General features: G+C 33.1%; 1 protein-coding gene across 1 annotated transcript in view; it reads left to right on the plus strand.

The window, feature by feature from the left end:
- Window positions 1–26,514, plus strand: part of LRP1B (LDL receptor related protein 1B) — a gene marked incomplete at both ends in the record, with an annotated part of 589,444 nt that overhangs the window by 527,702 nt on the left and 35,228 nt on the right. The window contains 15 exons of the mRNA XM_079539425.1: window positions 3,860–3,966; window positions 4,606–4,735; window positions 5,602–5,708; window positions 6,035–6,167; window positions 8,732–8,854; window positions 10,087–10,209; window positions 10,474–10,611; window positions 11,129–11,263; window positions 12,228–12,347; window positions 13,621–13,862; window positions 18,745–18,968; window positions 19,230–19,336; window positions 21,397–21,513; window positions 22,715–22,888; window positions 23,416–23,541. Of these exons, the coding sequence (XP_079395551.1) occupies window positions 3,860–3,966; window positions 4,606–4,735; window positions 5,602–5,708; window positions 6,035–6,167; window positions 8,732–8,854; window positions 10,087–10,209; window positions 10,474–10,611; window positions 11,129–11,263; window positions 12,228–12,347; window positions 13,621–13,862; window positions 18,745–18,968; window positions 19,230–19,336; window positions 21,397–21,513; window positions 22,715–22,888; window positions 23,416–23,541 (2,106 nt within the window). The remainder of the gene's footprint in view (window positions 1–3,859; window positions 3,967–4,605; window positions 4,736–5,601; window positions 5,709–6,034; window positions 6,168–8,731; window positions 8,855–10,086; window positions 10,210–10,473; window positions 10,612–11,128; window positions 11,264–12,227; window positions 12,348–13,620; window positions 13,863–18,744; window positions 18,969–19,229; window positions 19,337–21,396; window positions 21,514–22,714; window positions 22,889–23,415; window positions 23,542–26,514) is intronic.

The following is a 26,514-nucleotide window of genomic DNA, read 5'->3' on the forward strand; positions in this document are numbered from 1 at the left end:
TTAATAATTATCTTTTTGGAGGGGGAATTTTCTTTAAGGGTTGTTTGGATTTTTTTATGGAAGATATTAAGCAAAGTAGTATTTTGTTTCAGGAAACTTTAAAAATGGAGAATTCCACTGTAATGACTATCTTATTCCTGCTCAAAAGAAGACGCCAGTACTGTTTTATTGAGTGTAGTTAAAAACATATATGCTGTAAACAGTGAAGCAAAGCAAATATTATAATGTTGCAAAAAGACATGCATTCAATCAGTGTGAAAATATTACTGACGTTGCTGGATAATCTTTTCAGTGCTTTGTTGCTCTTACAAGGTATCAAGAAAACAAATTAGTTAATTTTGTCCTTGGATAGCTTTGTATTCTAAAGGTAATGAGAACTAGCAATTATTCAGTGTCCAAGTGAACACATTTACACTAGTGTATTGAAAGGCTGAAATAGCTGTGATCTATAATGTCTCATAACATCATCTGCAGTAGACAGATCTTGAGTGGACAGTGCTATAAATTCCCTGCATCCTTTACACTGCTTCAGACTCAGTTGACTCAGGTGCAAATACAGCCATACAGCCATGCCCCATGTCAGTTTTCTAAGAGGGGCTAGATCTCAGTGATAAACAAAAACATGTTTAACCTGCACAAATACAGATGAAAACTGACTGCATTAGAAATTTGAAATTTATATTCTATTTTAAGAAAAAAATATTCTTCTATTTAGTTGTGTATAATACCTCAGATACCTAATAAAATCCTTTAAATTCATGGTTTAATGAAATATCCATGCTTATTAAATAAGAAATTGAACCACGAATATGAAATGATTTTGAATCTTTCCTGTGAGATCCCATTCTTTGTGCCATTCTAGTTGACAAATATGTCATCACCACAGGTTATTTTCGGACTTGAAATTATGAAAGGAGGTCATTTTATGTGCTGTATTTCTAATAAAATTCTTTATACAAAATTGCTTATTTCAGGAAGGAGATTCAGTAGGAGTTTTTGTAAAGCAAAAGCTGAAAGATTCTGACTTTTTCTGGTTATACAGAGATCTGTAAATACTTATTCCTTTCACTAACAATGTGAGCACTGATGGAAAAGTTCTCTCCTGTGTGCATATGAAAATCACAGAGAAGTATTCCTACAGCAAAGAAATATTTCTTGCAAACAGAGAAATGGGAAGTTAGCTCATTGTGTTCATTTCTGCAGAATCAAATCTGTTTTTATAAATAATTCATTACCAATATAGAAAAAATATTTGCTTGTATTTCGCAAATCAGAACAGAAACATGGCACATGTTTATTTGCATGTGAATTGTTTGGGTTTTTTTCCACAAATTATTTCCCTTATACAATTTATTACGTTTTGAAATTCCTCTTCCTGGCCTATTGACAGAAAATGAGTCACTGATTTGCTAACATTTATACAACGAGCTTTTGCTTTGAGAAAATTAGTAATCCATATAAATGTTAAACTTTGATTTGATTGAAAATAACAGTGCTGGAGAAGTGATGTAATTGGTGTAGATCTGCTTGTATTACTATTTTCCTACAACTTCAAAATGAAAATTTGTACCTACATGAAAAAACTAAATTCTTTTTTTTCAAAAAAGGCAACTTTTCAAACTGTTTTTTCTTTTTTTTTTTTATGTAAGGAGGAAAAACATGAAGAAACTCAGAGATTCATCAGAAAGACTTTTTTTTTTTTTGAAAGTTTTTTATTTCTGAATATGGAGATTCCTAAGTTCAGCTTTACCTTAGATCTGTGTAACGTGCACATATGATGTGCACGTTGTATAATATGTTCTCATTCTGGTATTCACCAAATTCATCTCCAGTGGATTTTTTTAATCTTGTGTTATCTTTCCTTGATCACCACATTAGGTTTTTCAAAAATATGCATGCATCTATCTTCCATTGCTTGTTTAAGGACTCTTTAGCATCATCTCATCCATTACTGCCCACTGCAATTCTCTTCATCTCTCCTCCTTTTCCATCTTCTCTCCATTGATAATTTTTTTTGCTCTTTTTTGCCTTTTGCCTGAAATCTTCCCATCTCAAAAGATCTTTCCAGTCAATCCTTATTCTTGATGTTACATTATTTAATTAATGCAGTGTTTGCTCTAATATTAAAAGGATCTAACAGATAATCCTTAGTTGCTTTTTCAGTCCTAAAACCCTATGGCTGTCAAAGACTAAGTTACATATAGAGACATGATTAAATTCTGTTCTATTACCTCTTTTTCTGTACCTTTGCTTAAAGGTTCCAAGTCCATAGGGTGTCTTCGTTTTTGTTTTTTTTTCCTTTAACTTTTAGGACAGAATAAATCAGATTAATTCAGTTGAAAGGGAGGTACAGAGATAATCCAGTTCAGCCTCCTGACTACTTGAAGGCTAACCAAAGTTTAAGTCCATCACTAAGGATATTGTCTCAATGCCTTTAGACCACTGTTGGGCATGTAACATGAGCCAACTATTTAGGAAGTCTCAGTATTTTAGCACCTTTACTGTAAATTAATATTTCCTAACGTCTTGTCTGAACATCCCCTGACTGTGCATAGTTCCTGCATATCCTGACATCAGTTTTTAGAGATCAGAGACCAGCACCTCCCCCTTCACTTCCCCTCTTCAGGTCATTATTAAGGAGCAATGAGGTCTTCTCTCAGACTCCTTTCCCCAGATCACACAACCCAAGTGTTCTCATCCTCTCCTCATAGGACATGCCCTTTAGCCCTCTTACCAGCTTTTTGTAATAGCTCAATTTTCAAGAAGAAATACATAGTATTCTGTTGGGAGAATATTCCAGTCTGATCCCTTGTCCAGAGTTTTTATGGTAATAAAAGCAAAAATGCAGAGCTATGCAGTGAATGAAGTAAAGGGGCTGAAACAGCCAATCTCACTTTCTTAGGATTAGTTCATCGCTCTGTGCAGCCACCTTCTTCTGTTTGCTTTGCCTATATCTCAAATTAGTTTTGTCTGCTCTACTCCTCCACCTTCTGTAATGACTTCCAGCTTCCATGTGTTTTGGTTCTTCTCAGGGAATAGAAGGACATATCATTTAGTCACAAAATAACCCACTTAACTTCCAGTATATGTTGTCTCTTGTCTGTCTGTAAGCTTCTGAGATTCTTTTTATCTAACATCTCTTTTCTTTTCCCTGAAATTGCTTTAAAATTCCTAAAAGTGTCCTTCTACTTTTTTTCCATTTTCAATACTGACAGTATAGAAAAGTTAGCTTTTTTATGAATGCACTTCATCACATTCCTTTTCTCTAATAATTCTGTTAGTATGTAAGCCAGTATTGTTGTCATGCTTCATCCTGTACTTAATTGCTGGAAAACTGAATTATTTGACTTGAAACTCCAAACTTTCCTTCTGTGGTATTCCGTTTACCATCTCAAAACTGTTCCCCTGAGTGTGTAGCACAAGGGAACCTGTTTCTTGACACATATATATGTTACAAGCTATTTAATTGAAAGTCAAAGTTACATTTAATTCCAATTACATTGGACATTAACAGGTGCAAAACAGATTTCTAGTCTGAGGTATCTATCTCACTAAATTTTTCATAACACACATGCACTGAAATAATTAATACTTAAATATTCAGCCTCATGTAATTTTGTAAAGAAATCTGCCAAATGGAAATATTTTCATGAACAGCTTGTAATATGCAAGTGAAATTTAGTTATAAAATATAATGAAGAAAAAATCCTACGGGGGAAAAAAAAGTTCTTAGAATTTGAGGGTTAATGTTTTTGACTTTGTAAGAGTAATTCATTGATTGACTGTTTGGGGTATTTATGTATGAGCTATTTTTATGGAAATGCTAATAAACCTAGGCTTGTTTCTCTTCTTTGTTCAGAGCCTCAAACGTGCACTTTGAAAGACTTTCTTTGTGCAAATGGAGACTGTGTTTCAGCAAGATTCTGGTGTGATGGAGACTATGACTGTGCAGATGGCTCAGATGAGGTAGGCTTCTTCCAGGGGGAAGTAGTTGAGAAAATTTCTAGGTTTAGATTCTTGAGACTAAATTTTCTACATATGACTATTTAAGGAGGAATGCAAATTTGATGCATGTACATGCATTGTATAGATGTCTTCACTAAATTAAAATCAAACTTATTGAATTAGTTAACCTAAAAAGAGAAAAAGGCTTATAATCAAGTTTTTTTCTGTAGTCTATTTTCTTCTTTTTGGCCCCATCAGTGATCTAGTTCTCTTCCTATCCTGTGTATATTTTGTGCTTTAGTTGGGGAACCTTTGCCTTCTGAACCAGCAGCGAATTTGTTTATGGGTTTTGTTGAGAAAATGTGGACTTCAGTAGGAAAGGTGCTCTTGATATTTGTTTTGCTCTTTCTCAGTTCTATTTTGTATTTTTTGTCTCTTTACCTTTCCTGACAGTGTTGGAGTTCATGTGCTTCCCACTTACTTAGAGGGTTCAAACCACAATCAGTTAATTGATCTTGGAAAGCTATTTTATTTTCATAAGGCACACACATTTCATAGTGTGAAGTGGTAGTTTAGTGATAGTGGTACTTTTCTAATTAGCTATATATTTAACTATGTTTATATGAAGATCTTGAATATACACTGTTTTTATTGTAACAGAGGTACTGTGAAACAGGCTGTTCAAGAGATCAGTTCCAGTGTTCCAATGGTCAATGCATATCAGCAAAATGGAAATGTGATGGTCATGAAGACTGCAAACTTGGGGATGATGAGAAAAATTGTGAACCAGGTATTTTTTCTTTAAAGTAAATTGAGATACAGTTTGTTCTTCCAAATTTGTACCATTGTGTACTCTAAAACTCGTTTTTAAAAAGAAGCTGTGTATACAATTGTTGAGGAGAATGGTATTTAATTAGATTGAAATATAACTCAGCTTACAGAATTCTGCTCTGAAAAAAAAGAGAAGTATTTCTTAGCATGTTATGAGAGTTTCTGGAGATTTTTTTTTCATGGTGTTCATTCTGTTTTCACCTGTCCTTAAGCAGGGCTTCTCTCTAGCAAATTGTTATTGTTTCAGTTCATTGTTTATCTCCTGGAAAATGTGGTTATTTTTATTTACTTGAAGTTTTTGGCAAGCATTCTCTACATTTGTACAACTTATGAAGTCTATGACAAAACCCCTCTGATTTCCACTGTGACAGAAATGTCTATCTGTATTTCAAATCATAATGATTAATATGTGTTTATTTTAATTGTAACCACATATACTTTACAGAACCATGGTTTCACACAAGTTTAATTATAAGCACTTACATAACTTTAGGAAAATCCTAAACCCGTTTTAAGCAAGCTTATTTTTTTAATCTATTGATTCTATGAAAATGTGTTTATTTGCCATTATTACCAAGCATGAGGAAAACAAACAAAAAAAATCATAGTGATAAAACATGTATAACCTTATACTATTACTATACACTTCACTTAGGACGAGACAATTTTGTTTCACTGAAGGCTTCGTTGTAGTTTATGAAAGATTGGAAAAGATTATAATCTGCATTTTTGCTGCTATCTTAAAGGAGATAAAGACTTGAAGTTATAAAGCAGCTTATGCATAAGTTATCTTTTTCTAATGCTGAAATATTTATTTATAAACAGCATCTCCAACCTGCTCTGCAAGTGAGTACATCTGTGCAAGTGGAGGCTGTATTTCAGCGTCTTCAAAATGTAATGGAGAGTATGACTGTGCTGATGGATCTGATGAGGTAACTGAGCAATTCATGTTGCTTTTTCTTTTATTCTCTGACATTAATTTTTAACTATTTGGTTGGAATTCTGGAGGGCTTTTGTTGTTGTTTTTGGCATCAGTCAAACCCCTTCGGATAACTTGGCCCCATGATTTGGTTTACATGGTACTTGCATTGGGTTACATCTGTTTGCAGCATACCAACTTGTTTCCCCGGAGTCAACACCTGGATGTCATTCTGGGGCATTTTGTTTCAGGGGCTCTTCAGCTTGGATAAGTTTGTCACATTTCATTTTTATTCATGTCTTGTTTATTAATAATCAGTTCGCTTCTGTATTAACATAGATGGATTGTGTAACGGAATGCAAAGAAGATCAGTTTCGATGCAAAAATAAGGCCTACTGTATCCCTGTCAGATGGCTTTGTGATGGAATCCATGACTGTGTGGATGGTAGTGATGAAGAAGACTGTGTCCAAGGTTGTGTTCCTATTGATATTCCATTCTGTGCTATCAAAGAAAGTAATACATCCAGTATTATTGGAATGTTGTTATTTAAAATGATCTTATGAGTAATAATCATTAGAATGCTATGCAATATCATGAAAAATCTTTAAATAAATAAGCATAAAATCCCAATTTTCTGTTTAGTTCCATGTATACAAAATTCTACATCTAACATGAATGTGAGGCCTAAAGTCAAATTCTTTTCTACTCAGAGCACAGGACTGTACATGTAAATTGGTTTACAGAAACTCTATGCTTATGACTAAGATTCCAAATGTTACTGAGAAATACATGTTAGTCTAATTCCCATAGTTGCTGAAATTTCAGAAATCCTGTTCTAATATATCTTTTCCATTGTGTATTCATATATATTTGCATGCATATGGTTATATGTACATAGAAATGCACAGATGTAAGCAATTAGATATTACTGGAGAAATTATCCATCTCCCACCAATATTTCCCCACTAACCATGTCTCTTAGTACAACATCTAAACATTTCTTGAACACCTCCAGGGGCATTAATTCCACCACCTCTCTGGGCAGCTCGTTCTAATGCCTGACCACTCTTTCAGATAAGAAATTTTTCCTAATATCCAACCTGAAACCCCCTTGCACAACTTGAGGCTGTTTCCTCTGGTCCTAGCACTATTCCTATTAGCCCTATCACTAAGTACATCTAGCACCTCATCACCTATAACAAAGACAGAACTTCTCTGTCAAAGAAATTTTTAAGAAATTCAAAATTTTACTCAGCTCTTTGTCAGTTTGTTGGCTTATTATTCCAGGTTTTTGTTTTATTTTCTTACAAGTGGGCCTAGTTCTGTGAGTTAGACATCTGGAATTACACATGTAACTGTATTGTATGCAGTAGAGTAGTAAGAAATAATAATTAGATGATGCAAGCAGTTGCAGAGCAAAATATCCTTCCCTTATCATGTCATAAATCTAAGCAACAACAATTGCCTTGGGGGGGGGAAGAGGTTACACAGGATAATTACATTTGACTGAGAGACTAGAAATTGAAATTTGGATATGTTCAGATGCTAAAAATATCATATAACTGCTTTAAGAAGACAGATCAATGAAATTTTAACTGTTCAGGAAAGAAAGCAACAACTCTTAGTGCATTTGAAGCTACCTTTTATAATATGTAGACCACAAATCTTTAAGAACAATGAACTGTAAATAAGTAGTAACATACTTATTTAATCTGAAGTCTACATTATTCTTTGGATGGCATAATGGAGCTTCTGTGAACTGCAAATTACTTAATTCAATAAGAAGCCTCGTGCCTTGTTGGTTATTGTTGTAATACTTTGCATTTCTGTCACAATAATGATTTCCCTGAGAGAAATCTATTCTATAAAAGAATTATGAAGGGCTGAGCAATCACATAAAACAAATGCCGGTTTATCTCACTGATAAGTAATTTTTTTCTTCTTTAGAAATAAAGCAAACGCAAATGGAGTTTTATTCTACAGCATTCTGAAACAATTTCCACAGTAGTTATGTGTAGCCCACTGTGCATGTTGTAATTATCACTTCTTTTTAAACCTATTATCCGACTACTATTTTTTTAATGGTGATTAAACAAACAATTATTTATATTCATGTCTTCTGTAATTAAAAAGTATTGGAGTTGTATATATTTTTCCATGAATTATGATAATATTTCTTACAATAGGAATTAATTGTATTCAGTAACGTAGTATGAGAGTTCCTCAAATCCTCTTACATAGTAGATATTTCATGCAAATTAGTGTTCTGAAAAAAAAAATTCAACCTGTTCTGAAGCATTTATAGAGGAATAAAGCGTCCTTTTGATTTTAGAAAAATGTGAACGTTGCCTTGAATGAATAAGTAGAAAGCCAGAGGAACTCTATCTTCTGTAATGGACCTAGAATAGATGTAATGCACTGAGCAAAGACGCAGTGAGAGTTTTGGTGCTATGATATAAAATTTCACGACTTCCTCTTCTGCAAGAAGCGCTTTTTTTGTTACGTGTTTCAACCAATATGAAAGTTACTTGGGAAGAATTTTTGTATGTGTTCAAAAAGGAGTATACTTGTAGAGGTCATCTACTCTGTGCCTAAATCTAGATCTTCCCTAATAATAGGGTTCACAGTTGATGGGAATGCTACAAGCCTGGCCAAGTTTCTCAGACCTCAGAAGAAACTGTTCATATCTCATAACTAAAGGACAGCAATCACTTTGTCTCTTCTGAAAACAATGCATATCTCAGAGAATGGGAGTAGAAGTAGGTAGAGCAGCAGACATTCACGTGAAACAAGCCTGGATTGACAAATCAGGAGGAATTTCCTGGCTATAACAGTTACGAAAAGAGAATGAAAGTACTGTATGATCAACTAAGATTTTGCCTCTGTGGCTCTTACATGTGAGATTTTTTCATTCAGCTGTGTGCTACATGTGCTATTCTCTGCAGATAGTATGTATAAATGTTGCTATCAATTTTATCAAGAACTGGCTTTCATTTGTTTGTTTCTTTATTTCTGTCCTCCTCCTTTCTTCCCAGGGGGGAGTATATGTAGAGCTGATGAGTTCTTGTGCAACAATTCCCTCTGCAAACTGCATTTTTGGGTTTGTGATGGAGAAGATGACTGTGGAGATAACTCTGATGAAGTCACTGAAATGTGTGGTATGGTATTAAATTTTTGAACACTTTGTGTAGTAAAGCAAATAAGTGATTTAGAAATGACATGTAACATACATAAATACATGAAGATACATATCCAAGTTTTCCTCACTTAACCTTTCATTTTGTTTAACCTTTTGGTAAACAAGCAGGGTAATCTTTTATAAATGCTAAGTTAGTCTTATGTTACTTGGTACGTATGACAGTGAAAACTCTGCTCTGAAAAAGTGGCTTCACCTTTCTTCTTTTCAAGTTTACATTCTTTTTATCTCTATTGAAATGACAGGTTAGGTTTCAAATAAAAAATTGCCTGTGTGTCTTTTTTAAGTTATGTCTACCTGGTAGATGAATACTTATTATTCTGAGAACAGAAGTTGTGTAACAAATGCTGTGTATTATTGCTCCACATAGTAATTACCTTATGTGATTAATACTTCATGCAGTCGAGGATCACAAAATGTTAGAAATAGTGAAGATATTTTCAGCAAAATTGCACACCCATACAAAAAAAAAAAGAGTTCCTTTTTTTAGACTGTACGAGACTTTTCGTGTGATTCTAAATAATACAGTATTTTGTCAGACCTAGCCTATCCACCTGCTGGAGTTTAACCCTACTGTAAAACAAAGTTCTCATAGTTCTTCTAGGCTCACATCTACAATTTATTTTCATAATGAATTCAGGAAATTTTAATGAATATACTGTTGAGAATATTCTTTTACAGCTGTATGCAACTTTTACAGCTATGATTAAGCTTAACATTCTGTTGAACAAGTCAATGAAATCCCTAATGCAAGCAGGTGATGAGCACATCCAGTTTGTTACACTTTTCCATTGTTACTGCTATTCGTACAATTTTGGATACTTGTGAAAAAATTAGTCTTTTTGTAGGAGATACGCAGATGGGAGAAAAAATTACTTCTGTAATGATCTGTATAGAGAATTAAATATACAGCTTCCTTTGCTTTATTTCTGACATATTTAATGATTTTCAAAAATAGTGTAATATTTCATATCACACATAATACTTTCATTCCTGAAATGAAAAAGTGGCTCTGTAAACATTGCTTTAGTGTTAGTACACTAGGGATCAGAACTTAAAATCAAGTACTATTCATATGTCATGTGCAGTTGTGTTTCCATGCTTGCTTATTGCCTTGATAAAGAAGCATTTTAAAAGATTCAAGGAATATAACTGGGTAATAGCTGATTTTTATTTTTATTTTTTAATATGCAGTTAAGTTTCCATGCCCTCCAACAAGGCCATACAGATGTAGAAACAACAGGGTTTGTCTGAGACCTGAGCAGATTTGCAATGAGGTTGATGACTGTGGTGATAACTCGGATGAAGATCACTGTGGTAGGTGATATTACCTTTCAAGGCATTCAGATCAAAGAAAACAACTTGAAGGCAAACTTTGTTGCAGAGATCTGCTTGTCCTTCAGTAAAGCTTAGCTGGAGGTTAGTAGATTGTAGTTTGAAATGGAAAGAAATTAGGCTTGAAATAATTGCTTACTGCTTCATGGTCATTCCAATTTCTACATGTCTAAAATAATCTAAAAAATCTTACTTATTGCTTTAATACTGATAATTTTTTTTTTTTACTCATTTGTACTTCTGTAGATAAAATCACCTATAAAGCAAGACCATGTAAAAAAGATGAATTTACTTGTAGTGATAAGAAATGTATTCCCATGGAGCTACAGTGTGATTGGTTTGATGACTGTGGAGATGGTTCAGATGAGCAAGACTGCAAAATAAGTGAGTGTGCTTGATACATATTTTTTTTTATAATTGTAGTAGAAAAGAAATATTAAGCTAAGGCTAAGAAACTCGTACATGTATGAAACCATGTACAACCTCCGCAACAACATTCAATTGTAACATGTAATGTTACCTGCACAGTATCTAAGCCAATGTACCTAATCTTATGTCAAGATAAAAGCTGATTTTATAGCAATTCAAGTTGTAGTAATCACAACAGAAGTTCTTGAGGTTTTTGGAATAGATCAGATGTAAGTTCATTACTTTTTACTTCTCACCTGCAGCAGGATGAATTTTAGTACTAAAATTATTGATGTGTAAAGCATGATGACTCAACTAAATAGTATCAAGTTATATGCATATGTAGATAGATACTGTAATGTCATACAGTTGTTTAAAATTTAGATTGATCTTTCAAAAGAAAGATGTGCGTCACGTTTTTTGTTGGTTTATCATGGTGTTACTTTCAATGATAAAAACAAATCAGAAACTTTTAGGCATTTTGTTTGTTTAGGTGTCACAGAATATACATGTGAAGATAACGTGAATCCTTGTGGAGACGACGCGTACTGTAATCAAACAAAAACATCTCTACTGTGTCAGTGCAAGCCTGGATTTCAGAGAAATGAGAGAAATAGACAATGTGAAGGTACAGACCTTTTCTATCAGCTTTCACTGCTAGAGAAAGAGATGTGTATCATGTGTATATTTTTCCTAGAGTACAAACTCTTTCACAGCAATGGGATTTAGAAATTAAGATAAGAAGCTGGAAGGACTTAAAGGATGTAGATATAAGCATTTTAACTGGAGAAGTTATCAAAGATTAATGCTGGTTGTGCAAGTCAAAATATTCCAAACAAAACATAAAATGATTTTATAATTTAAAATGTAAGTGGATGATTTATGGTTTAATAGAAGAGTTAACCAAGCAATTAGGATTAGCTTTTAAATGTGTATGTGAGAATATTTTGAATGCTTAAAAATAATGAAGATGCAGAATACTGAAAATCGAAATGAAATCAGTTGAAAGTAAACTGCTTTAGACAAGGTAATCCTAATATCTACTATATCACATAAAGCAGGAAGAAAAAGATATGGTAGTTATAAAGAAATATAAGCCTACTTTCAGAAGAATGATTGTGAATTTACTTCTTTATTAGTGAGAAGTTCTTGCAGAAAATGCAGAGATCACTTCAGTGGGACAACCAAAGTGAACAGACTCTTAAATACAAATTTTCATAATTTGGCTTTTCAGTACAAGCTATACATATGAGCTTTTCAAGTAACAGGTGATTGTGTACTTTTAAGTATAACAGAGGCAATTATGAGGAAGATAATCATAGGAGACATTTTCATTCTCAAGGCTGATTTCAAGCTCTAATGATGATAGTTTAGTATAGAAAAGATGGAGAAGTAGTATAATAAATAAGTTCTAAGCTCTACTGAATGCAGTAGGAATAACGTTAATAATTGCAGAAAGCTGCTTTCACTGTTGTAAGTTATAAAAAGGATACAAGTTCATCATCTTAATCCACATTGTTGCACATATTTAGAATGTGTTAAATAGTAGGGTACTGTGATATAGATAAGTAAATTGCATTGTTTTCTCACAGACATCAATGAATGTATGGTATTTGGTGCCTGTTCCCAGCACTGCAATAATGTTAAAGGCTCATACAGATGTGCATGTGAGAAAAATTACAAGGAATGGAATAACAGTTGTAAAGCAAAAGGTAAGGTTACAGAAATGGACAATACTAAATCTTTTGTTATTAAAAATCTTATGTTATTAATATGGTTGGTAACACTGATAGTTTGCATATAAAAATTGATTTTAGATATTATAAATATTTAGATATTTTAATATTCCTTGAATAGGGCACAGAAGTAATTCTCAAAATCATTCAGATTTATGTTTCATTGAGGTAAGCAGTAAATTCTTACAACTACCATAAAAATGAATACTTAACGTGAAAGTTTGTCATAATTTGGAAGAATCTCCTTCAGCAGTAAACTAAATAGTATCTGGAGTTAACATATTTTACTTTAGTGATGGAAGTGGAGTTTTTCTAAATATAGTCATCTTAAAACAGGTATCACGTAAATCAGCTGCCCAAACTACATGCTACTGAAGGTAAATATGCACACACAGATTTTCTGTCTTTCATGAGACAGATGTGTTGTACAAAGTAGAGCTATTAGTTTTGTCTGAGCTGTTAGTTTTGGCATAGTGTAATTTTTAAATTCATTTTTCATTTCATTTCATTCAATTTACAAATGAAAAAAAAAAAAACAATAATCCAACTGCTGGAGTAAATTTAACATAATCTTTATGGATCTACGTCTGAATAAGTGGAAGTATCAGCATAGCATCTCACCCGTGATTTAGTGAGATTTTAATGTGATTTATATCTACACTTGGTCTTCAGCATGACACCACTATCAAAGTTAAAAATTGTGGCTTCATATCTTTGTGCATATATGGTGCACAACTATAAACTAATCAGAGCTTTATGGTCTGTAAAGTAATATTTATTACATATATCTTAGAACCACAACAAAATGAATCATGTTAATCCCAGTCCTTCCTTCTCTGTACAACAGGCACATACTGGGTAGGTAGATGTGGTAGCTTTATTCACATTTTCTTGATGCAGATTTGTCCTGGTAAGATCATATTCATGAGTAATTAATAATTTCCTCCATATATAGCATGGACTCTATCAGGATGAAGAATCATTACCTACTATTGAAGATGTTCATGTCGCTTTATTTGTATATTGATTATGTATTATGTAGTCTCATGTGTCACAGACTGAGTTTGAAAGCATTTATGTTGTGTAATGGTGCCAAATTATGAGGAATGAAGTTATTTCCCTGAGCATGAACGCCCTTCTCATCCCAAACAATCAGAAAATAATTTTGGCATAAAAAATGGTCAGATAAACACTGATTTTGCATTAGTTGACATTTATCTTATTTTTGTTTCATTATAATAATCCCTAGGCTCTGAAGAACAAGTTCTCTATGTTGCTAATGACACTGACATCCTGGGTTTTGCATATCCATTCAACTACAGTGATGTTCATCAACAAATATCACATATTGAACATAATTCAAGGATAACTGGAATGGATGCATATTTTCAAGGGAACATGATTGTTTGGAGTACTCAGTTTAATCCTGGAGGAATTTTCTACAAAAAACTTCATGATGAAGAGAAAAGGCAAAGTAACAGTGGTTTGATAGTAAGTAAAAAAAAAGAAAAAAAAAGAAAAAAAAGAAAAAAAAAAACACGGAAGATTCATTTCCATTCACTTTTTATTTTATTTTTTATGATAACAAATGTTGATACAATAAATCAAAATATCTCTGTGGTAATTATTTTATTCAAATGATAGACATTAAATGACTATGCCTTTCCATTCAAGACCAACATGCTTTCTGAAGTCTCTAAGAGAACAGCAACGTAGTATTTAATTTTTTTCTAATTTTTTTCTAACAGCTATAACCAAATACTAGAGGGAGATGTACTGCAAATGTGGAGTAATTCTCCTGTAATATTTTTTTAATGTAATTGAAAATCTCTAGATGGATCACGATATCAAGTTCTATAAGTAAAGAAACAAGAAGCTTGCAAATCTTGTGAAGTTGATGTGTGTGGTTTCTTTGTTGTTGCTTTTAATGATTTATTTTAGTTCTTTGTGGTTTATATCCAGATAAGTTATGCAATGGTAAGTGTAGTCTGCTGGTCTGCAACTGCTTTAATGGATGTGCATTTTATTATGGATCCATAAAACTGAACATAAACTTCCTCAAGATTTCTTAATAGGCTGGGGGTTATAATTTTCATAATAGATTCAATGTTATCTCCCAGCTTAAACTAACAAAGAAAAAATGTTCTTACAATTACTATTATTTTATATTGCCTTCTATATTCCTATTTGGCTGTTATGTCAAAATACTTTGTGGTCACTACCTCCTAGTTTGAAGCTGCTGAAATGGAGCTTTGTTTTCCCCAGTGTTGAGCAAAAGCTTGTATTTTTCTTTATATGCTATTTTTCTACAAATCTCCTGGCAGGTAGATTCTGGTGAAGGTATTTCATCCAAATCATACAAAGGTTTTGACAAATCTGTATGTAGAAAATATACTGATGACTGACTGTATATGAGTGTAACTTGTGTATGTTTCATATACCATAGAATCATAGAATGGTTTGGGTTGGAAGGGACTTTAAACATCATCGGGTTCCAACCCCCCTCTGCAATCATTTGTGGAGCACTTATTTCTCACTGTGATAACCTATGCAGAATATTTTCCCAATTTTATCTAATTAATACTCAAATATTATTGCCATGTGTATAGCTGATCAGTGAGCTAATTAATTTTGTAGTGTTACTCTAATGCCATCATTTAAATTTTGGTTTTGAAAAGCTTGAGAATTCCTTATTTTTAACTCAAGTTTTAATGGATAAGTTTTCAAAGGTTACATTATCACTTTTATATCTAGACTTTGATATGTAAATCCAGATGGCAAACTTGAACAAACTCACCTGCATTTTCAGGTAATTGCATTAATGCAAAAATCTATCTCAATTGAAATTGCTCCATGGAATTAGCATATCAAGAGACTTCCTCAGAGAATAGCTTTAAGTATCTCTTATATTTCTCTGTGAAAAGGGCTTTAAACTTGGCACAAATTGAAGCATTAAAGGAAATAGTAAATATCAACTCTTCAGAGTTTATTGACAGATGCAGAAGAGGATTCTGATGGAGTTGATACACATGAATTGGTGATAACTCGTGCAGCTGTTTACTGGTATAATCCTTTGAGAGGGGATATGTAAGTTATCTGAGGCGAATATTCAACATAGTGATTTTCCACTTAAGCTAGAGTGCTGCTTTTCATGGAAGAGGATACAAAGCTGAACGTTAATATAATTGTACAGTACAGCGGGAAGAAAAACATGTTTTGTGATGTATTTAGTCACTATATTAGAAGCTTGCTCAAGGCTTACTGTTCTGAGAGCTTAGCAAGAGCCCTTAACCACTTCTATCACATATCCATTCATCTACTCACAACTTTGCCCCAGGACTGAGGAAATTTCAATCCATGGCTTTAAATGGAATCAATTTCTAGACTGCTTTCTCTTAAATATTATTTTTGCAATGTATTAGAACCTAATCACTCAATTACCCAAAATAATAATAATAATAATTAGGGTTTTATAGGTTTTATAACTGAAAAACTTGTCTTAAAGAACATACCTAAACTTTAGTTTATATCCATCCCAGCTAACATATGTCATAGCTTTAATATTCTCTGTTAATAGACAGTGTATGAAGTGGCAACTGATTAAGATTGCAGACACAAGTTTAAAATCTATAAAACATTGATGTTTGGTTAACAGCCATTTTTCAGGCTAACCTTATGAATATTTTCTTTGGCTCCTCTGTTTTATGCAGTCAATCTAACCTATCTCATGGTATATTATGCAGAAGATGTTTTCAAAGGACTGAGAAATTAAAAACTGTTGTGTTTTTAAAGTTTCCTGCTCTTAAACTGGTACAATCAGGCTAATACCAAGATACCAGCAGTATAAGAGAGCTTCTATCCAAGCACTTAATGATGTCAGCAGGCATTCAAACTCAAGGAACATTCAAGGAACATCTACATTACTCTTTTCAGCTGTTAACTGATTTAAACAGTATCCTTCCAGCAGATTTTTTCCTTCTATTTCAGCAGTGCTTATCGTTGGTAGGTTTTTAACGTAAACTTTCTCCTCTAAAATTCAGCGTCAGGGTATGAATTGTTTTCTGTAATTTATACATCATACCAAAATGGTTTCCAGATCCAAGTTGTTACTAGTTGGTACTGTAGCTTTAAAATAAAGTTTTTACCTAAAAATATATTTTTTAATTAACAAGAATTGAGCTCAAAAGTGGTCAAGTTGAGGCACTTTCTGTCTATCAGTAGAAACTACCTTAGTTTAGGAGATGATCAGGTTTTAAGCTCTTAGATTTTCTATTAAGTTGTAGTAAATTATATTCAGCATCTGAGTGGGCTACAAAAACCTGTTTAAAAAAACAAAAAAAAAAGGCGTGATTTTGCTCCTGTATTTTCAACTGTGTTCTGTATGCAAAAGTCATTCATCATTAACATAATCCAAATGAGGTAAAAGCTCATTTACAATAACTAATTCTCCTAGACAGTACAAAAAGGTGCATAAGACATCAGAAATATGATGCGACAAGGCTGAAACATAATGAAGACAACTGAGAATTAAACGGCAGTAGCATCAGCTTGTGTTCTTTTTATTCTCTTTTTAATCTCTGACACCAGATGGTGGCTTTTCCTTTCTTGTGGTTATCTCCTTGTTAATTTGATATTTAATATGAGTCCCAGCTTTAGCGAAATTTCACTCTTCCTGTGTGGCTAGGAAAGGGTCAGTGTTAGAAGCAACCCAGTGTTGTGCCAGAATGTTTTGGTGTTCCCTTTGTCTCATCTGTGTCATGGGATTTGTCACTTCTCACTTGTTCCAAACACAAATAAAGAAGAAACAGTCTTAATAAAAACAGTGGTTCATGAACAGTCCAAAGGAAGGCAATGAACTGTGCTTGCCTTGATAGTTCCTGTCTTATTAAAAGAATATTTGGTTGCAGTATTGTAGTTTATTGCTTCCAGGTAGATCATGAATTCTCAGCCTCCAAAGTAGAAGCTGAGGAGATGTCAAGGCATTAGAGGCTTCTGACTCAGATAGCTGAATATTATCATGAATTAAAAGCCATTTGGATTTAAAAATAAAAAAAAATACAGTAAAAACTATCAGAAAATACATACATTGTCAGGTACCTTTTCTTCTATTTGAAATTCTTGAAGCAATATGTAGATAACAAGAGAAAAAGCAGGATATTGTGTGCAGGTACTACAGTACTTGAAAAAATCATTCATTTTTGATGTATTTGTGAATCCTTATGCTGCCAGTATTTTTTCATTAGAAAAAAAAAAAAAAGAAAAAAAAAAAAGAAAACCATGATGCTTGTTTTTACTTAAATTGGTATGATCCTGCTGATCCTGCTTTTAAAGTACTTGTTTCTAAATGCAGTGTTTAATTTTTTTGTTCGACTAAATGAAAAGGTTCTGTATGTTTTTAGAACATTAATTCTGTGATATTTTAGAGGATGAAAATTGTACAGACTGTCTAAATTCACCATTAATTCACCATTACAAGTCCTGTTTTTCACCTAGAGGTGGAAATGACCTTTAATCTATGATGAAAAAAACTCTTTAAAAGTCTTTGTTGTATAGAGTGGATGGTTTTTGTTCATAATTTAACTCGATATCATCATACATTGACCAGCAAACAATTGTGCATGTATCTAGCTCATGCAAGTATTAATTTTGGACAACATGCTGCATTTATGTAAGAAATAACTTAGAATAGAGTCCTATTCTACAGATTTTATTTTTCTCTTCAAGAATTCTAGTAAACAACAGAGAATTCTGGTCATATCTCTCTCCTCTTTGCAGTATGAACTTTTACTGTTAAGACCATATTTTAGGAACTTACACCTTCATTGTAATTGTGAAATTATAAAGGAGATATTACTGTGTATAATACGAAGGTTTTAATCAGCCAAGCCTTGTTTACGTATGGAGCTCTAGTTTTAGTTGATGGAGCACAAGTGGAATTAACAAGGGAGAAGTGCTTTGATAGCTTCCTTGTTACTGCCTACTCATACTGGTCAGAATTCGGAGGTAATTTTTGACAGTGTTCTAAATGCAGTCATTTTATTTATCCTTGGCATTCTCCTGAGGAGTCATACCTCAGGATAGTATAAACTGTCATTTCCAGTGAGATGTTTAGGAGGGGATATTGTTGCATAATTCTTCAGAGTACGATAAATGTATGAACTCAATTATTTGTTGTTGTTTTTTTCCTTTAGAATTACAATATATTTCATTTGTTTGCTTCCGCAGTGGTAGTTCAAGCAGTTCAGTGTTTTTGAATATTTCAGCACATATATATGCAAAAGGTAGAAGTTACTTGCCAATACAAATCTGTAACGATGCAGCTGCTGTAAATGATCATTTCATTACATCTGACTTTAACATCTGTTCCTTTTAGTGTCCAGAATTTAAAAGACCTAGGGGCATTGCTGTTGACTGGATTGCTGGAAACATTTACTGGACTGATCATTCCAGAATGCATTGGTTCAGCTACTACACAACACATTGGACTAGTCTAAGATATTCCATCAATGTAGGTCAACTGAATGGACCTAATTGTACAAGACTCCTTACAAGTATTGCAGGAGAACCATATGCAATTGCTGTAAATCCTAAAAAGGGGTATGTAAGTTTTCACATTACTCTGCTTTGGTAATTCAAACAATAATTCAAATTAAGAGAAATAAAAAGTCTATAAATATCTCAACTTTTCCATGACTTTTACTTAACCTCATTCTCCATTTGCATGCATGTAAATCAGGGTATGCTATTTCCTATACTTCAGGTAGGTTGCTCACAATTTAATATCTGTGAAGTGTTTTGAGGTTCAGTATGTGCATATGTGTGTGTATATAGATATATATTTATGTGTAATGCTTTTAGGATGATGTACTGGACAGTTATTGGGGATCGTTCTCACATAGAGGAGTCATCTATGGATGGTACATTGAGAAGGATATTGGTTCAGAAAAATTTACAAAGGCCTACAGGTATGCAAGTTATCACTTTTTCCTGATTACATGACATTTCTTAACTCTTTGTGGACTCGTTGACTGAATTCTTGTTTCTATGTCAGCAGTATGTATATGTGACCCATGTGCAGGTGATAATAAAAATTTGTATTTTTCCATATGATACAATTTAATACGACTTAAACTTTCACAAGTTTAAAAAGCCATAACAAAGCATTACATAAAATCAGTTTAAGAAAAATAAATGATTTGTTCAGTAACACTTAACAAGCAAAATCAATTAAGGGCACATCAATTAAAGATGGGAAAAGTTTTCTAAGAAAGCATATAAAGTCTTGCAGCCTATTATGGTTAGTTTCCTAAATACTCTTCAAAATAATTTAAAAACTAAAAAACCCCAGAAGATTTTAGGTTTTGAAAGAAACAGCAACTTAATTATCTCAATATTTTGCAGAACTGTTTTGAAGCTTGACAGTGTGTGTTGAGATCTTATGAGTTAACATTAAGGCTCCACTGGCAGGATAAAAGTAATTTTTATGACAAAGGAAATAGTAACCTCAGAATGAAATGTGTCTCTCTTGAATATCAGCATCCTGTCTTGAAACCTCAAATGATGCATTTGTGACCCATTTTCTCATGCAATATTTGATGTTTATTCAGGCTTACAGAGATATTTGTTATTATTGCATTGCAAATTAAGGATTTTTCCAACTTTGCTGCGCATATATATTGAAACATTGGCTTCATTCAAGAGTATGCTATCTGAATATCTTAATGTCTCAGTTAGAAATTGTCACTACAACAAGAAGGCATGTTTTAATGGAATGAATTTCTTACTGAGGTGGGCTTATGCATACACAAATTGCACTCACACGACAAAGGGAATATCCTTTTTTTTTTTATTGTCATGATTAGATTGAAATACAAGAAATCAGGATGTTACGAATGGGATAAAGAAATTTCTAGGAGAGGAAGCTCATGATCCCTTTTGGGCACTTATGAAACACAATAGTATACATTCAGTAACAAGTCAGGCACTTGTGATGTTTAAGACTGGAAGAGATCAGAATTTTGCTTATCAGTATAGTTGCCTGCTCTTTACTGATGTACTTATATAAAACACTTTGAATGTGTCAGATAAATATAAGTTTAATTGCTTAAGTTCTATTGGACTTTTTTTGTCACTAATTACCACTGTATTTGATTGCCATGGTTATGTCCTAGAGAGACAGGTACCAATTCCTTTGTCGCTGAAAGCAATCCAATCTCAATTTTTTTAGCCTTAAGTTTTGAATTTTATAAGATTTGTGCTGTACTGTTTTTCTGTTAGTGTTTTTTTGTTGTTGTTGTTTTTCTTTTTTTTTTTTAAGCAGAGTTGCAAATAGAAACTTATTTCACTGGTCTATGTGACAGAATTCTTCCACATCCTATGATCTATCTGTAGCTGATTAATTTATGACCTTAAGAGGGGAATTTTTGCTGTTATGTATAATTTATTTTGATGTATTTTTTCTGACTTGCATAAGTAGGAAGAAAAATACTTTTTCCCATTCTTATTAAAAATACACTACAACTTCAGAAGCTCAGAATTAAATTATTTTATGGTTCAAATATTGTTACAGGCGGAAGCTTCTGACATGTCTTAAAATGGCGTATTAATCATTTAAGCATCCCCTGGTGAAATAAAGACTGCATGATTTAACTATTTAGTTATTGCCTAGAGGCTGTACAGCCAAAATGAAATCTACTGACATAATTAATTTTTTTGTTGGTAGAGAAAATTGCAGGATTCAATCCTACATTTGTAGTCTCACTTGGTGCATATTCCTACCTGCAGAAGATAATGGTTTGAAAAGGTAGTGACCTATGAGGAGTAGCTTAAAGAAAGTAAATAGATGGGTTGAAATAAGAGGAAGATTTAAGCTGTAGATTTATTTTTTTTCTTCACCTTGGTCTGCAGGCATGTTTTTTCATTGTCTCATTTTCATCAGAATATGAATGATAGAAAAATGTGTTGCTACTTAACAATTTTCTCAAACTTAATATATCTCATTGAAACGTTTTTTTTTCCTTTGTAGGTCTTGTAGTTGATCAGTTTAGTCAGCGTTTGTTCTGGGCTGATTTTGAATTGTCTGTCATTGGCAGTGTTCTGTTTGACGGTTCTGATTCAGTTGTGTCTGTGAGCACTAAACAAGGTACGAAGCAGTTTCCAGCAATTTTACTAGATGTAGAAGCTATGAAAACTAAAAGCATTCACAATTAAGAACTTACAGCCATGTTTTTTTTTTAGATATTGGAACAAATACATATTTAATTTTTTAAATAATCTTTAAAGGAATAACTATAAGAATAACTATTAAACGGTATGTGCAAATTAACAAGAGCTATTATTAAATACCATTGTGAATATGTAAATACCGTATATAAATACATATAGGTGGCCCAACTGAACTTACATAGCAACACAAGGATCTTGCCTGGTTAGAACTTAGAGCTGTATGCATTGCACAGGAAATGTAAGGATTATATAGATCAGAAACAAGAGTCAGTTCAGGGAAAAACAATAGACTTGTCTTTCAGCTCAGTTCGGAATCACAGAATACTACTTCAAAGAATGTCAGTTTGGAATGTTTTTTCAGAAGAAAATAGATTCTGATTATGCAAACTGTTCACAGAGGTTTACATGTTGTCTTTTAAATAACTTGGTCATACATGCAACATTATTTTATGAAATTTGAGTAGAAAATAGCAAAACAATGAATAATTTCAAAATGTGAAAGCAATCTACTTTAAGGGAATGCTTAGATGGGCAGTTAGTAGTGGAATCTCTTTGGGATGATACCACATATGGCCATTAGTGTTTTAACCACTGGTCTGGAATTCACCAGTGTGTTCTGTTTTATCTGTTAAAAAGTTAAGAAAGAATTAATAGAGGCTTTGTGTTATTTGTTTTGCATGAATTTACCATCGTTTTGAAGTGTAATATAAAAACCAGTATTTCTAACACTTTAAGAAACAATTTTAAGAAATGTCTTATGAGAATAATTTCTCCTTTGTAAAGCAAAATATTGTGGGTTTTTTTTCCTTGTCATGTTCTTCTAGTTAGTATTGCAGCTGAATATGTTCTAAATAGCTCACTCTTGCTTTAGGGTTTCCCTGCTTCTCTATGTTCAACCAGTTTCAGAGACTGAATCAGAGAGATTTTATTTGCTTGTAATATGGGAAGAATTTCTTTTAAGAAGATTGCTTTTTAAAAGACAGCCTTTGTGGGTGCAGACTGCTGCCTGAAAAATAATGCTTGTTAGCTTGAAATTGCAGTGCAAGTGAAGTTGATTTTAAAATTAATTAGTTTGCTATTTGAATATGAATATTTGTGTTTATCCGTTTTTATTTAAGGTTTACTGCATCCCCATAGAATTGACATTTTTGAGGACTACATATATGGAGCAGGTCCTAAAAATGGTGCATTTAGAGTACATAAATTTGGCAGGAGCCTAGTAGAATATCTAAGAGTCGATGTTGATAAAGCGAAAAGTGCCTTGATCTTTCATCGCTACAAACAAATGGACTGTGAGTAAGCATAATTACTTAACACTGAGTGTTTGCAAGTTCATCTCAGAAAAATAAAAATGATGAAAGTATCCATCAACTGTAGAAATGTAAAACAGAACTTGATTCTGCAAAGTAAAAATAGATTTAGTTATGTTTCATTATATAATTATAATTTGGATTCTGATGCATTTCTTTCATTTGAAGTGGCGTTGGGTAAATGACTACATTGCATTCCTGCAGTGCAAATGAAATAATAAAAAAGAGATCTGAATACAAAAATACCTCTTGTCAAAATAAAATGAGGATTTTTATTGAATATTACATTGCATTTGTTTTTACTGGAGTCAGTTCTATCGTGGTATGAATATGGCACTGCCGTTTGAATGAGTGCTGACTGACTTCATGCTGTGGATATTCTGGAAATTGGAATTGAATCAGAATTTTGTGATTATTTTTTTTGGTCCTAGTTCTATAAGATAGCATAATTTAAAAAACAAACAAACAAACAAAAAAAAACCACCTTGATGTTTTCTTTTCTCAAACAGTGCCTAATCCATGCTTGGACCTGACATGTGAATTCATTTGTTTACTCAACCCTTCTGGTGCATCATGTGCTTGTCCAGAAGGAAAATCATTAGTTAATGGAACATGCATAGATCAGAGTCTCTTAGGTAAGTATTGAAAATTGTTTGTATGTGCAATACTTTGAAGTTCACAAAGAAGTATGAAGTCAATGTTTCATGCTGATGTTCTACTTAAGCTTCAAGGAATGGGCAAATTCCTTAGCACCGTATAGTTTATGGTAGGTTGACAACGTATTTGGCGTTAGGAGTCCACTAAGACTAAGAGTACACAAACAAGAGGCATTATGTGTGTTATCAACGAATGTCTTTTCTTGTTTGAAAATTGAGTTCTAAGAAAGGTTCTTTTCATTTAGGAATTTATGGAATAAAAAATGGCAGCCATAGTCTTCCCTTTTCTCGTTAAGAACTAGAAAATGTATACAAAACATCCCAAACTACGTGCACACAATTTATTTAAATGTTCCATTATGTTGTCTACATTGTGTCATAACATTTTTGGCAAAGTGAAGGATGCCAGAAATGCAAAACGGCCATTCCTGCCTCACATGACTATAAAATCCCTATATTTGGGGCAATTACATTAGGGAAGATTATATAGTGATACTCTTGTTAATCTGCGATAAAATGACCCTCAAAGGTGGTTTAAAGATTTCTGTAGATTTCAGTGGTCATCTGGTTAGTCCTTGAAATCATGAAATACACATTTTAATCTGAGTATGTATCTGTGAAACAGTTTAACTGATGAACTGTTTGTTTTTATGATTGGTTTGATCTCAATGTTGTAAACGTAGTAAGTGCGTCACAATCATTTATGTACATTATAATTTATGCGTTCAAAAATATTCTACTTTCTACAATTTCTCATTGTTAAGTCTCCTTAAGGTGGTCACTGGGAGGTAGTCTCACTCGCAGAATTAGAATAGTTCACTTGGAAAGCGCTTAGATCATCAAGACCGACTGCCTAACAACTTCAGGTCTCCTGTTCTTATGACTGTACGTCAACTGCAAGTTGACTCAGATTCTGGCTCTTTGGACTGTTGTTTTGTTGGTTTTTTTTTTGTTGTTTTTTTTTTAACAAAAGGAAATTGAGGTAACTTGAAATTCTGTATGATAGAATTGTCATTCTGTAAATAACTTGATCCATCGAATTGATTTTTCTTCATAAGTACTATGTGAGGAATTCTAATTTATGAATCCTCAGTGACTTTCTGTAAGACTGAATCCAGATTGCTCTAGACAGCTGCTTGACCAGCATTTCTTAAACTGATGAAAAACAGAGTTTTGGAGTTTTATTTGTCTCTCTCAAGTTAGAGATATTACAACATATGCGTATTGTATCATTCAGAATGGTTATATAATAAAATGAGAGCAATTTCTTGTGTATTCTTAGATAAGCTTTCATCTTTTTTCTCCCTTGCTGATTGTGACTGACAGAGCCAAATGTGGTGTTTTTTTTTTTTTCTGTGATTTATTTCATGACTGCAGCATGCCTGACTTCTTCAATTTAGAAGCAGTTTTCAAATGGGTAGAGTACCTCTTCATATTGCTAAGTGAGACCACTTGATTTGCATCCACTAGGTTCATTGTATCTAATGCCTGTAAAGTTGTGAAGCTAATAGTGTAGGGATTGGAAATGCAGAGATTTGCACTAGAGGAAGTCAGTGTGTATCACAGCCGAATGAACAAAAGTAATGGAACGCTTCCAGGAGTTCAGAGTTTTGGGAGACCTGTCGCTGTCATTTTTAGAAGAGAATATTTGTGATTTCTTCGCTGGAAGAAGAGCCTGAGAATAATCACAAACACCCAGATCTGGCGTTGCTTCTGAACAGACATGAAATATTTCATTTACTGCGGTGTTTTCTTCTGCACATTTCTGTGGGAACTTGCCCTCTGTATGCACAGACCACAGGAAACCAGGTGCTCTGCCTGGGGATGTGTTAGAGGTTAATCCCCCTGCACCTTTTATTTCACCCACAAATTGTACTTCAGAGAGCTGTACTAGCAAAAGCTATTGGCACTTCAGTCTCTACTATCTTCTTGATTTCTGTCTTGCTTTCAGGTTGTTGGGTTTTTTTTTTTTTTTTTTTTTTTTTTTTTTTTTTTTTTTTTTTTTTTTAAGATATCAAATAGAATAGTATTCTAACACAGAAAGCTGCTTTTGGTTTGAAGAAAAGAAAAAAAATTATTACAGCAGTATCTTCTGTATTTATAGTAAGTTATTATAAGGAGACTGATATATCCTCGAACTGAAGAAAATGAGTTAAATTGCTGCAGCGTTGGTTTCTTCTCACCATGCATCCTTTTCTTAGCCCTTCTCTTCCACTAAGGATTGTAAAGCAAATGGATATTTTAAAGAAAAAAAAAAAAAAAAAAATTTGAAATGAAATGAAGATCTTTCTTATAGCACTCAGACAAAATTTGGAGTTTACAGCTTGTTCTGAAAACTTTGGCAGATAGAAAACTGGCAGAACAGGAGCCCTTCATCAGGGGGATAGTGAAATGTACACAACATTTCCATACCATTAGAACTCCCTACTCATTCCTTAATAGATGCATTCAGTTCAAATTATGACCTGCATAATTTTCTTTAGGATAAGCAAGAGCCTTTGTGCCCCATGAAATAGTATTTTCCACTGTGGAAAGGGAAACTGTTCATGTTCCAGTGAATGCTGTTCATTAATTGTTTATTGGCCCCTCTGCTACCTACCATCTGTTGCATAGCAATATGTTTAATAGATAATTGGTGGGTAGGTTTGGCCCCTATTGCCATACCACTAATGTCCACCTCTGATGATATGGACCAACATTATAAAATAAGAGGCATTACTTTTGGAGCAGACTTCACGAGTGAAATTATTTACACCTGGCAGAAAGGAAAAGAGCATCTGCAAGGTTTTTGAGTCCAAGTTCCAACTATCTAGGACTCCATTTTATTTTTTATTTTTATTTATTTTCTATCTCAATTTTATTTCTCTTTATTTCTCAGCACTGAATACTTAGTAGAGATGTTTCCAACTCTTTTTTTTTTTTTTTTTTTTTTTTTTTTCTCTGAAGCCCTTA

Source organism: Tetrao urogallus (assembly GCF_951394365.1).
Source record: "Tetrao urogallus genome assembly, chromosome: 8".
Classification (NCBI taxonomy): Eukaryota; Metazoa; Chordata; class Aves; order Galliformes; family Phasianidae; genus Tetrao; species Tetrao urogallus.